The sequence below is a fragment of the Stegastes partitus genome, unplaced genomic scaffold (assembly GCF_000690725.1).
Source record: "Stegastes partitus isolate 25-593 unplaced genomic scaffold, Stegastes_partitus-1.0.2 Scaffold81, whole genome shotgun sequence".
NCBI lineage: Eukaryota > Metazoa > Chordata > Actinopteri > Pomacentridae > Stegastes > Stegastes partitus.
In genome coordinates this window covers 578,198-594,003 of record NW_007577812.1, presented here as the reverse complement: position 1 = coordinate 594,003, position 15,806 = coordinate 578,198, and the positions used below count along the sequence as shown (strand labels likewise).

Below are 15,806 nucleotides of genomic sequence, written 5' to 3'. Positions count from 1 at the left end.
TTTGATTAAAAACTAAGATCAAGCAAGCTCAGATTCTCTATAATGAACGTCATGAAACAATTCTTGGCGCATTCGTATACTTACATATTGTACAAAATTCACATTTAGAAAGCTATTTTTTTTCCAAAATGTACACATATTCTAGACTTCTATTGTAATTATACAGACAGTGTTGTGTAAACAGTGAAAAAAATGTTAACATCCCTGTTAGTGGACATTCTTATACTGTACAATCTACACAGTATTAAATAGTAGTTCTGCATCTCCTGGTATGATGGGAAAAAAATGGTATAAAAGCTGCCATTGTTACTAAAAGTGAGTATGTATCAGGTTCTAGAAAATGTTGTAGCATGTGTGTCGCATACCAGCCACAATGCAGAGCAACTATAGTAGCGTTCTGAATGTTTTCTATGGATGTCCTGATCCATGCTCATGAGATCCGTACATGTAGGAGTTAACAGTTCTGCTTCAGTGGAGGCAACATTTGCTGTCGTCAAGGCCTCTGTTCACACTTTCAGATAGAAACAGGGCAGACGATGATACGATCCTCCAGCATGACACTGAGCACCAGGAAGATGAAGTAGAGGAGGAACATGGTGGAACCCAGCACCTTATTCATCCTCCACTTACATGACGCGATGGAGATGATGACGAAGAGGAGCATGAGGAAGAGCAGCACGATGGCACAGAAGAGCCCGTTGCTGCTGACGGCCACTGGAGCGAAACCGTGGAAGGATGAGTACAAGAGCCACGGGACTGGGAGACTTTAAAAGAAACAGGAAAATGGGAGAAATTAGTCGAATGTGTGTTCAGCTGCTTTACATTTCAAGTCATGACTGATCAAGTTATAGAGGCTCACCCCACAGTGATGTCGAAGATGTTGCTGCCCACAGAGCTGGATACAGCCATGTCTCCCAGGCCTTTGCGAGCCACAATCACGCTGGTAATGAGGTCGGGGATGGATGTCCCTGCAGCTAGAATAGTCAGGCCCATAATCTCCTCTGAGATGCCGATCGTCTCACCCACCTAAGGGGACAAATCAGAGTTCAAAGTGGGTGGAAGCTGCAAAAATTGTACATGTTTTCCTCAAGATGACTGAGTCCGGACACCAACTTAATTTCACTTTTCAAATATATTCACTGGTTTAGGGAGATTTAAAGGTCACATGTTGTGCCTTTAAAGCAAGTTAATGAAAGTCTTACACGTCCCCTGAATGTATCTTTTATTTCTTCAGCTCAAAATATTGCAAAGTTGGTTCATTTTATTATAACAGTATAACCCCTGTTTTCAGCCCAGTTATAATGAGCTGTGTCAGTGTCTGTAGCTTCATTTACTTAAAAAGCATCTTTAAAAACAACAGGAGTTGAACCAAAGTCTTATACTAACAACAAATTAGGCCAGAAANTCTTATACTAACAACAAATTAGGCCAGAAAACAGAAAATTCTTAATAAAAGATAAGAAAATATTGAGCATAAAAAGATACAAACACAATAAGATGAAGGCAGGATGTCAAGCTGTCCTTAAATCAAATACCAAAGGAAAAGATGTGGGTCTTAAAAAGCGACTTAATTTTTTTTAAAGCAATTCTAGCATGAAAAAGTAAACTGTTGCAGGAGCAGCTGCCATGAAGGCTCAACAGCTTTAATTTTGAGTCTGGATCTCAGAACATCCAAGAGCATTTGGTTGGTCAAATTCAGTGCCCTGAGTGGTTACTCATAAATAAAGCTGTTGTCCATGTCCCCTTCAGGAAGAAGACTTTCTCTGTATCTAAACAGTTGACCACACAGCAGCATACACAGATGTAAACAAATATAGATGACTCTCAACCTTTCTATCCCTTCTAACTTTCTCTCTGTGCAATCATTTTACATGAAAATACTGGCAAATTTACAACACAGCAATTTATTTAAAATGACATGTGGTGAGTTTGATGTCTTAAGGTTATAAAATCGATAATTAATGGTGCTGATTAACATGTAGTCTCAATGGTGAGTATGTCATTCTTACTCCATTGCTGACAACAGAAGCAGAATATGCAAATGATAATGTAAATATGTAAATGAGAACAACTTTATTGCGAAGTTAGTTGTATTTAATCGCAGTGTGTGTGAGCACAGAGGGCAGGAGAGAAACAAACAGATGTAAACACACACTGAGTTTAGGCTTCATGGAAGCACAACAGGCGACATGAAATCTCATTATAAGCTCCGACCCGTGGGGCGTACAATCATGCTAATGTTAGCTGCACTAGCCACAAACCGCACTAATAGTAAGGATTTTCCTGCTTTTGTGGGGATATTGCCATTAAAATCTAAAGTAATCCACTGGGTCTTCAGTTCCTCTGATGCTGGGAGTGCATGAAGGCTCTTGTGTTCACTCTTACAGGTATTTGGTGAGCTTTACTCATGATGGAGACATTTTGGAGTTAGCAGACACAGCTCAAGAAAGAATATAAACCTAGTAAAATGAGAGAAAGCTACTCATTCTGAATGGCTTACTTCAGAAGCAGAGAGTTAGAGCTGTGAAGGAGTGGAATTACGACTACTGGTTCCTTAATTCCTTCCTTGATACGGAATAAAATCCTGACTGGCTTGTAAGCCATCTAGTTGAAGGATCACAACGAAGTTGCTCTGAACAAGTAGATCTACTTTCTGTTTTATTACTTCATTAATGTCTCTTTGCTATTTATTGTTGTTCCTGTGCGATTTTTGCACGGATTGTTTTACTGCTGGCTGCATAGCAAATTACCCCACAGGGATAATAAAGACTCCTTGAACCTTGAAACTTGAAATGGCAGTAATAAGCATCTTCATATTCTCACAGCTTTTAATTTATGCTTTCAAATTTATAAAGCATACAAAACATCATAAAAGAACATTTGTTTTTTTAAAATCCCTTGATACTTGGATTTATGGGTGCATGACATTTACTTTATACTAGTCTTTGTGAGGGCTGCAAAGTGGCTCGGTCGTTAATACCGTTGCCTCGCAGCAAGATCGTCACTGGTGAGGACACCCAGGATCTTTCTGCATGGAGTTTACATGTTCTCCCCGTGCAGCGTGGGTTCTCTCCGGGTTCTCTGGCTTCCTCCCACAGTCCAAAAACATGTTGAGGTTAATTGGTGATTCTAAATTGTCCGTAGGTGTGAATGTGAGTGTGCTTGGTTGTCTGTCTCTAAGTGTAGCCCTGTGATAGACTGGCGACCTGTCCAGGGTGTCCCCTGCCTTTGTCCTAAGTCAGCTGGGATAGGCTACAGCCCCTCCGCGACCCTAGTGAGGATTAAGCTGTGTATAGATAATGGATGGATGGATAGTCCTTGTGAACACTTTTTACTCCATGTGCACAATCAGAAATCACAGCAAAGACTCTCTGCGGTCACTGACCTGATGGGCCCACCACACCATGAGGTAGGAGAAGACAGCAATCCACAGAATCGAGCCCAGGAAGGTAAACACAAAGAATTTTCTGGATTTCTATTGAAAGTAAGTGAGGTAAAAGTAAAAAGCAGTGCAACATAAGGTACAACAGCTGATATCAGAAATGTGTCTGTATCTCCCACCTGGTTGCGAACGTCAGGAACTGTGAGCCACAGAGGGAAGACTATAGGCAGCAGGAAGAGATAGGTGGCTTGTTTACGTCGCGTGTCAGGCCACTCTAAAGACAGGGGCTCATCTTCTTTTTCCTCTCCTTCGTCCTCTGCGTCATCTTCATCCTCATCGTCATCCTCATCTTCACTGGACTCGTCACTGTCATCGTCGCTGTCGTCTTCACCGCTGCCTGAGTCCTCTGAGCCTCCTGAACCTCCTGAACCATCCTCTTTTGCTGGCACATCCTCCTGAAGAGAGAAAGACATTTTGATGGACAGAAGCAGAGAACAAGAAGAAGAAGAAAAAACAGGGTAAAAGCAGTGACTACATTAGCCTAAAGAGACTGGTTGCCAAAAGTTTTTGTTCTGTACATAGACTCTTACATAGACAGGTATCAAAGACTGACTTCTGGGCTTTTTGATAAGGACCTGGACATGGTAGGAGAGTACCTTCTCGTCCTCTGGCTGCTCCTTCTTCTCTGTTTCTGCAGCTGGGGCAGCCTCAGGCTCTTTAGTCTTCTCAGTTTTCTCCTCACCATCTGTGAAAGGAATCCTAAACATTTTGATCATTTCCCTTATGTCTCTGGCTTATTCAGCTATCTGAAGAATTCCCATATCATTTTAGACTTCAGCACTGGCTATACGGAGGAATGCAGTGAATGTGTTGCTGGGACTTACATAATGTATGAGATCATCTTCATGACGAGTGGACTGAATACGTCTCTATCTTCACAGCTGTGTGCATTTGGATATTATAGCACACCCTTTTATAGATGTTGTCTAGTCTTTAGTACTTATTATGTGTTGTTTTTTTACAGTATATAGTCGGCAAATTGATGTATTCCCTGTGGTTTGTTCACACTGTACACACTCAATAGTGCTCTGCTCCTGGTCACACACCTACAGAATGCAGCCAAGCAGTATAAGAAGCTACTGCTTGACAGTTACTTTATTATAGGTGAGGGTATATACCATAAAAGACAAATGAGCCACGGGACCTGTTTGACTCATTGACTTTTTCAAGCAGAGAAACAGTGGCTTGCAGCAGCTTTCAGTCTCTGTTCACGAGCAGACTCTGAAAGCTTCCACGTTACCTTCGCTTTTGTCTTGAGGTTTGCTCTCTGCCTTCCGTCTAGCCACATTATTCAGAGTCTCAGCCTTATCCTTAAATTTCCCTACAAACAGTCAAACAAGCAAAAAACAAAACAAAAACAAACTTAGAATAATATAAGGGCTTACTCAACCGCGTGGCTGAAAAATTTGTGAAAGACAAAGATTTGTTCATGAGCTAGAAAATGTTAGAAGCGGTGCACCAACAGCACCAAAAGCCGCATAATATTCAATATCAGTGTTCAGTGTCATGACAGAAAGAATGATGACATCAAAAGAACAAGATGCACTACAAACCAAAAAAACACAACAGGATCATTCTTCTAACTAGGGAACTACCATACAGGCTGGTCAAGCTGTGTTTCTTTCATTAGTTCTCCCAAACATCACAAAGCTGTTTGATTAACAAAATATAGTTTGCCAGCATTAGGTAAGATGAACCACAGATATCTGAATAATGTTTTTGGATGCATCTCCATGTGACCAGATGTCTCCAAGAGCATAAATTGATTGATTGTACAGGGAAAAAGAGAGTGGGTTGATAAAGTGGCTGCCAGCTGTGATCCTGATTTTCTAGCCCCATTCAAAAGCTGATTATTGTGCTGGTAATGGATTGTTTTGCGTCCTGAGGCCTGAAAGACGAGCAATCTGGGAGCCTGTATCACATATAAACAGATTGTAATATATGATGTACCTCAGTCTGGCTGCAGGCAACCAGAGAACACAGTAATATGTTGTGAGATTACACTGGTACGACTTCCATAGAATGATGCATTAAGCTAGTTTTCCTAACCTATTAGGAAAACCTGTTTTTCTGCAAATGAAAGCTGAACATCACCATCTTATGACAGTATTGTTTAACCAGCTATCAGAAAATGAATCAGTTCTACAAAGGCATTCTACACTCGTAATAGAAATAGGAATAATTTTCCAGTTTAGTATAGAGCAATCCCTGTGTTGGCTATCCACTGTGTACCTACAAATGGATCCCTCTATAGACAGAGGTAGGTATTTATCTGCTTAGTATCAATCTGGACTTAGTGTTGGCTTCATATGGGACACTTCACTAATCCATTTTACAATGAGAAGGACATAGTCCCCAGACAGTTGTAATAAAAGCACTTTCAAAGGTTCGCATCAGGTCAGTCATTGCAGTGATATGTAACTCACCCTGTCCTATGGGGTCTAATGTGTGAATCATGAGTTGGAAGATGGTGTTCCTCATGGTGCTGTTGTGTAGCGAAGCTGAACTCCCCCCTCGCTGAAGGGAAGGCTTCAACTGTGGACAGAAATGGCTGAGGTCATGACAGCTATTCACTTTAGACACATTAGAGAGTCATGCTACAGCAGATGTAAGCAGATGAGTTTTTTTACTACAAGATAATGTTATGATAAATAGGACTGCAGTAGGACAAATAGGATGTAAAATATTACAGAAATGCCAAAAATGAACAAAATATGTTCTTCGTCTTTCTTTTCACAGCTGATAAGTTGCTTGATTGTTGGATTTTTACCTTTAAACGATTCTTGTCCTCTTGAGGAGGAGGTGCATTATCTTCACAGTCCCCATTTGTCTGTGTGCAACAAGGTTTGTTTTCAGCAATAATCATTCATTGGTAAAGATAGACAACAGAAAGTACAGACTGTATACGATAATCGTATACATTGCTGTTTCACATACTGCACCCGCTGGGGGTCTTGTTAGTGTACATATCAGAAAAAAAATATGTTGTGTCATGCACAGAATTATAATTTTGTAACTGTATTGACTGCCACATAAATTTTAAACATTACAATGTGATTGTTTACAGTATGAAATAGCATTTTCAGCAATACATTAGCTTTACAGTGTGTAAATTAAGCCTCAATCACACTTGCTGTTGTGAAACACAGTATGTGTTGAAGCTACAGTTTGTGCAGAGCCATAGCTCCTCAAAGGATTAGTTTGCTGAGGCTGATCAGCTTTGGTTTGCCAGGGCCTGTACGAGTAGCTAGTGCTGGTATCATTCACTCATTTGGCATGTGTGCGCTACAGGCAAAGGCACAGATGTCAAGAGTGATGTGAAGTGTGGCTTTCTATTTCAGTAATAAGCTACACCGCATGTGAAGATTTTGACAGAATGATGGACAAAAAACAGTTTTGTGGAATATCACGTTATGTGATGCTGCTTCCAGGTTCACAAGATTAAAAACCATTTAACTGGTGGCAGTAAGCAATTTGTCAAGTATCATTTTCAGATCTGTTTATTTTTAACTCTTAAAGAGCAATACATATGTTTTCTACAGTGGCATATATTGTTCTTTAAAGTGCCGTAGTTTTGCTCTCAATTAGATTATACTCCTGCCAGAAAGGGATACTAATATATTCAGGAGCATCTAGAAAACTTTGTTAAAATGCCTACATATAGAAAACTGTGTGGAATCTAACAACAGACTCCGAGGACAGGAGGAAAGGACTGATTTTCTATAATCTCTGCTGAGTTCTGTCAGTGCTTACCTTATCAGGTTCCTCCACAGCAATAATTTTAACAATGCTCTTGTGTTTGTGGAGCTGGGTCTTGAATGCTTGCTCCAGTTGCACATTGAACTTCATGAAAATGACATAGAGAGTGTAACCGCCCACCAGCATCATGCTCTCCCACCACATTATCACATTATCCAAGAAGAAGATAATTAGTAGGATGAGGCCAAATATGTAGAATGACACATCTCTGAAAAGTGGCCACCAGGTTAGATGAAGAACCTCCCGAGAAAACAAGGCGCACATTCCAATCACAAACAAAATGTTGAAAACTGCTGAACCGACAATCGTGCCGATACCCACATTGCTGTGGGCGATGAAGACTCCTATCAAGGAGGTAAAAAGTTCAGGAGCAGAACCTCCAGCAGCCATGAAGGTGGCTCCTGCCACATCATCCGAGATGGCTAACTTGTCTATGATTACCCCCAGTGCAGGAACAAAGAACTCATCGCAAACAATCGCAAGTGACACAAACATGTACACCATCCCAAAAATGTGGAGCATCACCCAGCCTCGTCTGCGGTCTTCAACAGAAAATAGATCTTCAGGGTATTCACCCTTTACATGTGGAGCTTCACCAGGGGTCGCTGGAGTTATGGTGGTTACAGGAGGAGTCGGAGCCGCTGTGGGTGTCTCCGGTGGAGGTTCAGGGGCCACATAGATGCAGTGCACAATAGTCCGATTCGTGATTGGTAATAAAGGAGATTCTGTGGTGGTGGAAGCTTCGAAATCTGAAGTTGCGTCTGTCTGATGTACCACATGTATCTCTGCTGTTGTTTGATCTGTAGGCTCTAATTCACCCGTTGCAGTTAGAGGTTCCTCCAGGCCTCCAGGCTCTATTGTAGCCTCCTCAACCCCCTCTGTTGAACCTTCTCCAAAATCCTCTCCAATCTGAGGCATTGGCAAAGGCTCATACAGTCTGGCGCTGATGGTCAGCTGGTAGAGGGTACAGAGGAAAACCCCAGAGAGGAAAAACAGGACCCGACTGAGCTGCAGTCGCTTTCTTCTTGCACAATACATTTTCCTCCAAAGCAGTGTGACTACTGGCTAGGTTGATTTAAGCTGCATAAATGGCCTTTGGTAGAGTCCAGCTCTCTTCCCATCAGACCATAGTTTGACAGAATTCTCAACTTCAGGAGCATTAGTCATGTCACATCCTCGGCTCCTTGGAAAACCCAGCCTGTTGCAAATGAAAGAAAGCAGCAAGGATAAAATGACATTAACATGACATGTGGGATACCAGTAGAACACATCTGAAGAAATTAGAATTATTAATGCACTTCATACATAATTGTCTGTCATAGCATTATTTTTAAGCCCATTTAAAAAGTGTCATCATTACACATGACAGGAGTTTTCCGAGAGAGTGAGCAAGCTGACAGTAAAGGCAAACACCAAAAAAAGACCAAACATCAGTGCAAGCAGCAAGAACTGTGCAATGCTTTAAATGAATAGAAAACATCATGTGGTAACAGGAGAGATTAAGTTCTTCATCAAATCCAGAGAGAACATCAGCGTATGCAATCACAGATACTGACTTACCATCGAATTAATGTCTTGCAAAGTCAGAGGTCCTAAAATGTCCAAAAGCAGATTTCCACCGTTGGGTGTTGTGGCACAAACAAAAACTGTTGGCAATGACCAAAGACTTATGTAGGACGCCGAGCCAGTCTCCACAATGGATCAGCATAATGCCTAACACCTGAAGTCTTCTAAGAGGATTACATGCATTGTCTCACTCTCACTGTCTCCGTAATATTCCTTCAAATGTAAAGTAAAAGGGTTTATTGAGCCTAATAACATTATGTTGCACAGCTATAGCATTAACATTTACTGTATGGAACCTGAGGTGCATTTGGAAATAATACTCTGAGTATGTAATTGAACATAACTGTGAACTCTGCTCCAAAAATACCTATAACAGTAATGTTGTTCCTTATTAAATGTGTGCTATAAAATTAAAATTAAATTAACATGTTAAAGTAGATATTACTTTGGATTTTTTTTTCTAATGTACTCTGCATCCAGCTGGTTGGACATAGTGGTGCACATTGCACTACAAGAGTGGTACCACTAGAGCTGATGAGCAATCTAATGCTGGAGTGTTTGGACAACTGAGTATGGATATGTTGCAAAGGCATAAATGTTTCTGTCTGACCCCTCAAAGTTGTTTGATTTTACTCATTCACCAATAACGGGGACACTTGTGAGTTGGCTTTGAGAAAATTAGCATAATGCAAAGTGAGCCAGACAACTAGCAGTCAGACTGTAAGAAGCTTTCAGAGTTGATTTGATAAGTATGTCCACACGTTACCTTTTAATGCTTTAAACAAACTTTAGAGTAATCCTTCATGTCTGAATCCTTTTCCCGCTTCCATCTTCAACACTGAATAATTACTACACAGTGGATGTAGGAGTTATTTTTGCCACTGCAGCTAACTGAACACCACACAATAGTGCAATGTAAGTGTTAGCCTTTGAAGTGACAGAGAGTTAGGTTAGGTTATCACGGTGGACGAGTTTGTGTGTCCTTGTGATCCTTTGTGTTATAGTATCTGGGCCAAAAGTACCTGGAAGGATCTTCTGATTGGTCCGAGGGAATATGTCAGACTGCGAGTGATTCAGACATCTCAGTGCATCCATGGAACTACATAACCTTGCAGGAACAGGGAGGATGGGGTCCCCTTCTGGAGTCAGGCCAACAAACGTCTTGTGGCCCATGGGGCTTGGTCGGGCACAGCTTGAAATGGCTACATTTGACCACCACCCATTTGGCCCATCACCCACTGAGACAGGCATTTGGATCAGGTGTAAGCTCTGTGGGCAGACCACTAGTGGTGCAGACTGGTTCTGTGGAGGAGTGACTGGAAAATGGAGTATGACCGGACAGAGGACTTGGGGCAACGTCAGCAGTAATGTCAGCATTGTACTGGACTGTCATATTGAAGAGTGTCCAAAACTCACCTATGGTCATGACCAAAAGAACAAGGTCGCAAATACAAGTGACTGAAATGGGTTTTCTCCACGAGGTGGCTGGACAAAAACATGTTGAGGTTAATTGGTGATTCTAAATTGTCCATAGGTGTGAATGTGAGTGTGCTTGGTTGTCTGTCTCTAAGTGTAGACTGGCGACCTGTCCAGGGTGTCCCCAGTCCGTCACCCTGAGTCGGCTGGTTTTGATCTGATGGTTCAGATTTTGCGTTGGACTTCTCTTGAAGATCAACAAGACATAGAATAGGTTTTGTCCTGTGGAAATCAGTTGCTCACACGATTCTCCACTAACTCAATTTTGCAATTTTCTTTTCAAGACAACGAAATGAAAAACTAAATTCACCACAATACACATGTAATTTAAGCATTTATATATATATATATATATATATATATATATATATATATATATATATATATTACATCATTTAATATGTAAATCATCAGTCAGATCAAATGGGTTAAGTGGTTTCCTTCTCAGGTTTTATAAAGGATTAAAAAAAAACATCAAGAAATATATATTATGTAAAATACACACTAGAGAAAGGAAAAAGAAAAGGAACAAGAAAAAGATAGATAGGTGGGATTATCAAAAATAAAAGATGTTTGTATAGGGTTGAAAAATGTGAATAGCATAATATTTATACAAGTATATATTACAAGAAATAAGGTACAAATATTCTGACATACCAGTATACACCTAATACAGTTTCTTATGTCTTTGAGAAGAGGTTGAGACTTGTAAAACATTCTTAAATCAAGGAGAAATATATCTTTAAAATCCACATCAATAGTCATTCGCATGAGCCAGACAATGTTTTTTATGTCAAAAAATATAAATTTGCTAAATATTACAGAAAATCTTAGGGCATGTCTTCTTACCTTTAGAGTAACAAGATGTTTTTTTTAAAAAAGAAAATATTTTCTTCTCACAGAAAGAAAAGGGAGATGGGTAAACATAAGCAACTATGATTTGTTTAAACTGTTAGTACATTACATTTCATTCAAGTTCACATCATACATCTTGGGAGAAGGCAATATTACAACTTGTTTATGGAGAAAACAGAGAGTCTTGTGTTTACTCATGCAATAAAATCTTCTGCAGCCTCAGTGCACACTGTGCTCAAATTGGACATCAGGCACTTGGGTATCATCTATCATTGCTATTAGGTTATTGTGATTGTGGCAGTGCTGGTCTGCATGTAGTTGCAGATATAATACACAAGTAGATATTTATATGGTAGTCTAAGCAGATATGATGACATATGTTAGTTGCATTTTGGTCCACAGACACGAAATGAAGAATTAATTGGCAAAAATTTAATGCATGTAATTGAACTTATCAAAAGTCAAAAGGAGCTTCGGCAACATATGCAGAAACATACACCAGAGAAAAAATTTTAAGCACTTTGTCCAACGCTCACAGGGCAGCGAATGATGCCATTCTGTAGCACAATACTAATGACCACGAAGATTAAGTAGAACAGCAACATGGTGAAACCCAGCACTTTATTCATCTTCCACTTACATGATGCAATGGAGATGATGAAAAAGAGAAGCACGAGGAAGAGCAGCACAATGGCACAGAAGAGCCCGTTGCTGCTGACGGCCACTGGAGCAACACCGTGTACGAATGAGTACAAGAGCCACGGGACTGGTCGACTGAATAAATCGACAGAGTGATGAACAGAAAAAATAAATAAAAAGGGAGACAGAGAAATCAGTTAACTGTGTGTTCAGCTGCTTTAAATTTCAAATCATGACTGATCAAGTTAGAGAGGCTCACCCCACAGTGATGTCAAAGATGTTGCTGCCCACAGAGCTGGATACAGCCATGTCTCCGTGGCCTTTACGAGCCACAATCACGCTGGTAACGATGTCGGGGATGGATGTCCCTGCAGCTAGAATAGTCAGGCCCATAATCTCCTCTGAGATGCCGATCGTCTCACCCACCTAAGGGGACAAATCAGAGTTCAAAGTGGGTAGAAGCTGCAAAAATTGTACATGTTTTCCTCAAGATGACTGAGTCAGGACACCAACTTAATCTCACTTTTAAAATGTATTCACTGGTTCAGGGAGATTTAAGGGTCACATGTTATGGCCCTTTTTAAGCAAGTTAATGAAAGTCTTAAATGTCCTCAGAATGCATATTTCGTTTTTTGGTTCTTTAGCTCAAAATATTGCTCAGACGGTTCATTTCACCATGACGGTATAACCCCTGTTTTCAGCCCCATTATAATGAGCTGTGTCAGTGTCTGTAGCTTTAAATACTCAATACAAGTCAAATCTACTCATGAAGCACACTTTAAAACAGCAGGAGTTGAACCAAAGTGTCATACAGACAGCCAGGATAATTATAAACTGATCTGACATCCCAAAAGTCTCTCCCACCTACAAAAAAATAAAACCAGTGATCAGTTTGCTTCATGAAGAATTTGACTTTTTTGTTCATTGATATAATCCCTCAAAACTAACCTTTGTATCAAAGTTACATATTGATCCACTCCATCTCTGCCTCTTTCTCAAGCTCGAGCACACCGGCTCTGCTACAACTCTACTCGATCAAACACTATAAAACTACTTGACATTACGCAATGGCAACTTGTAATACTGGAGGGATTTAGCCAATAATTATACATAAAGTCCCACCCTGCAAGCTTCCTTAGGTTTGTTACATCGGAGCACTGTAGTTTCAAGTTCCGAGGTGGAAATGCTCAGCCATGGTGTTGACTTCTTATTTCACTCATAATGTGTCGGGTACCATATAAAGAACATCACATGAACATGCTAACAAGGCAAAAAAAAAAACGTTTCCTGGACAGTTATTTCAAGATATACTATAGTGTCTTTTTTATGGAATAAAAAAAAAAAATCTTTCTTTGCTGTGCTCAGCTTTTAGCCATTTTACACCAACCTCTATGTACCTGTGTGCACAATCACAAAACAAAGCAAAGCACTTCAAATGTCACCTCCAAATTTGCTACACTTACTGACCTGATGGGCCCACCACACCATGAAGTAGAAGAAGACATTAATCCACAAGACAGAAGCCAGGAAGGTTATCAAAAAGAATTTTCTTGATTTCTGTTGGACAAAAACAAAAACATGTAAACGTACAAAATGACATTTCAAGAATAGCTGATCTAAAAGATGCGTCCGAGCCTCACCTGGTTGCGAACATCAGGAACTGTCAGCCACAGAGGGAAGACTATGGGCAACAGGAAGAGGTAGATGGCTTGCTTACATCGAGTATCAGGCCACTCTAAAGACAAAGGCTTATCTTTGTTTTCTTCTTCTCCTTGATTCACTTCATTCTCAGCATCTTCATTTTTACCAGAGTCATCACTGCTTTTATTGCTGTTATCTTCATCATTGTCGGGATTCTCCTGATCCACCCCCTCCTGCAGACACATCCTTCAAGAAGTCAATTTGTTGATCATGAATGGCCATAGCAAAAGGTATGTGTTGCTCTCTGGTTGATCTCTTATCATATCTGATCTTTTACAAATTATACAAAGTTGTAATTCTTCAAAAAAGAATGTCTTGCTGTAAACTGCATTATTCTTTAACTGGTTGCCTATTTGATCTTACAAGCGTCATAGCTTTGTTCTCTATTGCATACCCATGTTGTAACATGCAAGTATACAGATACACTGAGATGTATTAAACTGTGGTCAGTTCCTGCAAGTGATATCACAGTAACTACTCATTGTGTATTTTCCGCAGAGTGTGCTCAATCTACAAGGAGACCTTTAGAAAAGCACTCTTGGAAATTATCGTGATCAGTGACTATTGACTCCTTCAGACTCCTCATATTGTCAGTCAAGGAGACGTGTGGGGAAACAACAAAATCCTTTTTACACAAATATGTTTACACAGGGGTGCTTACCTTTTCGGGTTCCTCCACATCAACCGTTTTCACAGTGCTCTTGTGTTTGTGGAGCTGGGTCTTGCATGTTTGCTCTATTTGTGCATTGAACTTCATGAAAACAACATAGAGAGTGTAACCGCCCACCAGCATCATGCTCTCCCACCACATTATCACATTATCCAAGAAGAAGATAATTAGTAAGATGAGGTGAAGTATGTAGAATGACACATCTCTGAAAAGTGGCCACCAGGTTAGATGAAGAACCTCCCGAGAAAACAAGGCGCATATTCCAATCACAAACAAAAGGTTGTAAACTGCTGGACCAACAATCGTGCCGATACCCACATTGCTGTGGCTGATGAAGGCCCCTACTAGGGCACTAAAAAACTTAGGGGTGCACCTTCCAGCAGCCATGACAGTGGCTCCTGCTACATCATTAGAGATGGCTAACTTTTCTGTGATTACCCATAGCGCAGGAACAAAGAACTTATCGCAAACAATCGCAAGTGACACAAACATGTACACCATCCCAATAATGTGGAGCATCACCCAGCCTCTTCTGCGCTCTTCAAGAGTAAACAAATCTGCAGGGTATTCACCCTTTACATGTGGAGCTTCACCAGGGGCAGCTGGAGTTGCTGTGGGTGTCTCTGGTGAAGAGTCAGTGGTGGCGGATGCTTTGAAACCTGAAGTTGTGTCTGTCTGATGTACCACATGCATCTCTAGTGTTTGACCTGTAGGCTCTAATTCAACTGTTGCAGTCAGACGCTCCTCCAGACCTCCAGGTTTTACTGTAGCCTTCTCAACCCCCTCCGTTATATCGTCTCCAAAATTCTCTCCTATCTGTCTGGCGCTGATGGTCAGCTGGCAGAGGGTACAGAGGAAAACCCCAGATAGGAGAAACGGGACAAAGCTCAGCTGCAGTCGCTCACCTCTTGTATTCATTTTGTCCTAAAGAAGCAAAAGTGGTGGCAACAAAAATCAAGCTGTACTGACGGGCAGTGGTGAACAAGTCCAAGTCTTCACACTAGATGATCATATAGTGACAGAATCCAAGCTCTCTGCAGCCCAGTTCATCTTGTCCCATTTGAATACCTGTTGTAAACAAAAGGATTATTAATTAGTATGCATCAGATCAATTTCATATTTTGTATATTTGCAAGAATTCAGGTCTATTCAATTGTTTGTTTGTTTTTAAATTACAGAAGCAGGCTTAAAACCTCCAAAGCACAGTTATAGGACATTGCACAACCTTCATCATACCTCTGGTCTTTCAAGAGGATTATCTGCAGTGTCTCAAACTGATCATCAAAGCATTGGTCATGGATCCAGTAATTCTCTTACACTATTCCTTTCATAAAAAAGTACAGTAAGTGTAAGCTGTCGTACCTTAAAATGGGCGTTACCTCCTCCATCGTTTTCTGCTCACATTTATTCGCCAAATAATTAATATCCACACCGTTACCCAGATGCTACAAACTACTTGTGCAGTCTGGACTTAGCGTTCCCACTTGAATCATCGAGTATTATCCGCTTTTTTTAGTTTTACAATTCGTGCACAAAAACTTCTCACAAAGACCACCCACTTTTTTCCACCCCCGTAAATCTGACTAAACACAATTTAAACCGGTATCCAAACCCAAGACTTAAGTTTAGAATGCGAATAAATCAATGCAATTATTACTTTTTCCATTTTTATCTTAACAGTTTATTTTTTTAGATGCT

General features: G+C 40.5%; 2 protein-coding genes across 2 annotated transcripts; both read right to left on the bottom strand.

Moving 5' to 3' along the window:
* Nucleotides 1–514: 514 nt before the first annotated feature.
* On the bottom strand, nt 515–8,330 carry LOC103353720 (sodium/potassium/calcium exchanger 1-like). The gene is given in 10 exon segments (XM_008276833.1): nt 515–764; nt 860–1,026; nt 3,386–3,475; nt 3,562–3,837; nt 4,039–4,127; nt 4,683–4,763; nt 5,869–5,977; nt 6,213–6,272; nt 7,196–8,249; nt 8,251–8,330. Coding segments are annotated over 10 exon segments (2,256 nt in total).
* A 2,681-nt stretch (nt 8,331–11,011) lies between these two features.
* On the bottom strand, nt 11,012–15,629 carry LOC103353736 (sodium/potassium/calcium exchanger 1-like). Its single transcript, XM_008276852.1, is given in 7 exon segments — nt 11,012–11,872; nt 11,997–12,163; nt 13,205–13,294; nt 13,378–13,588; nt 13,590–13,624; nt 14,100–15,176; nt 15,471–15,629. Coding segments are annotated over 6 exon segments (1,692 nt in total). The 5' UTR covers nt 15,027–15,176; nt 15,471–15,629; the 3' UTR covers nt 11,012–11,610.
* Between the last annotated feature and the right edge of the window lie 177 nt (nt 15,630–15,806).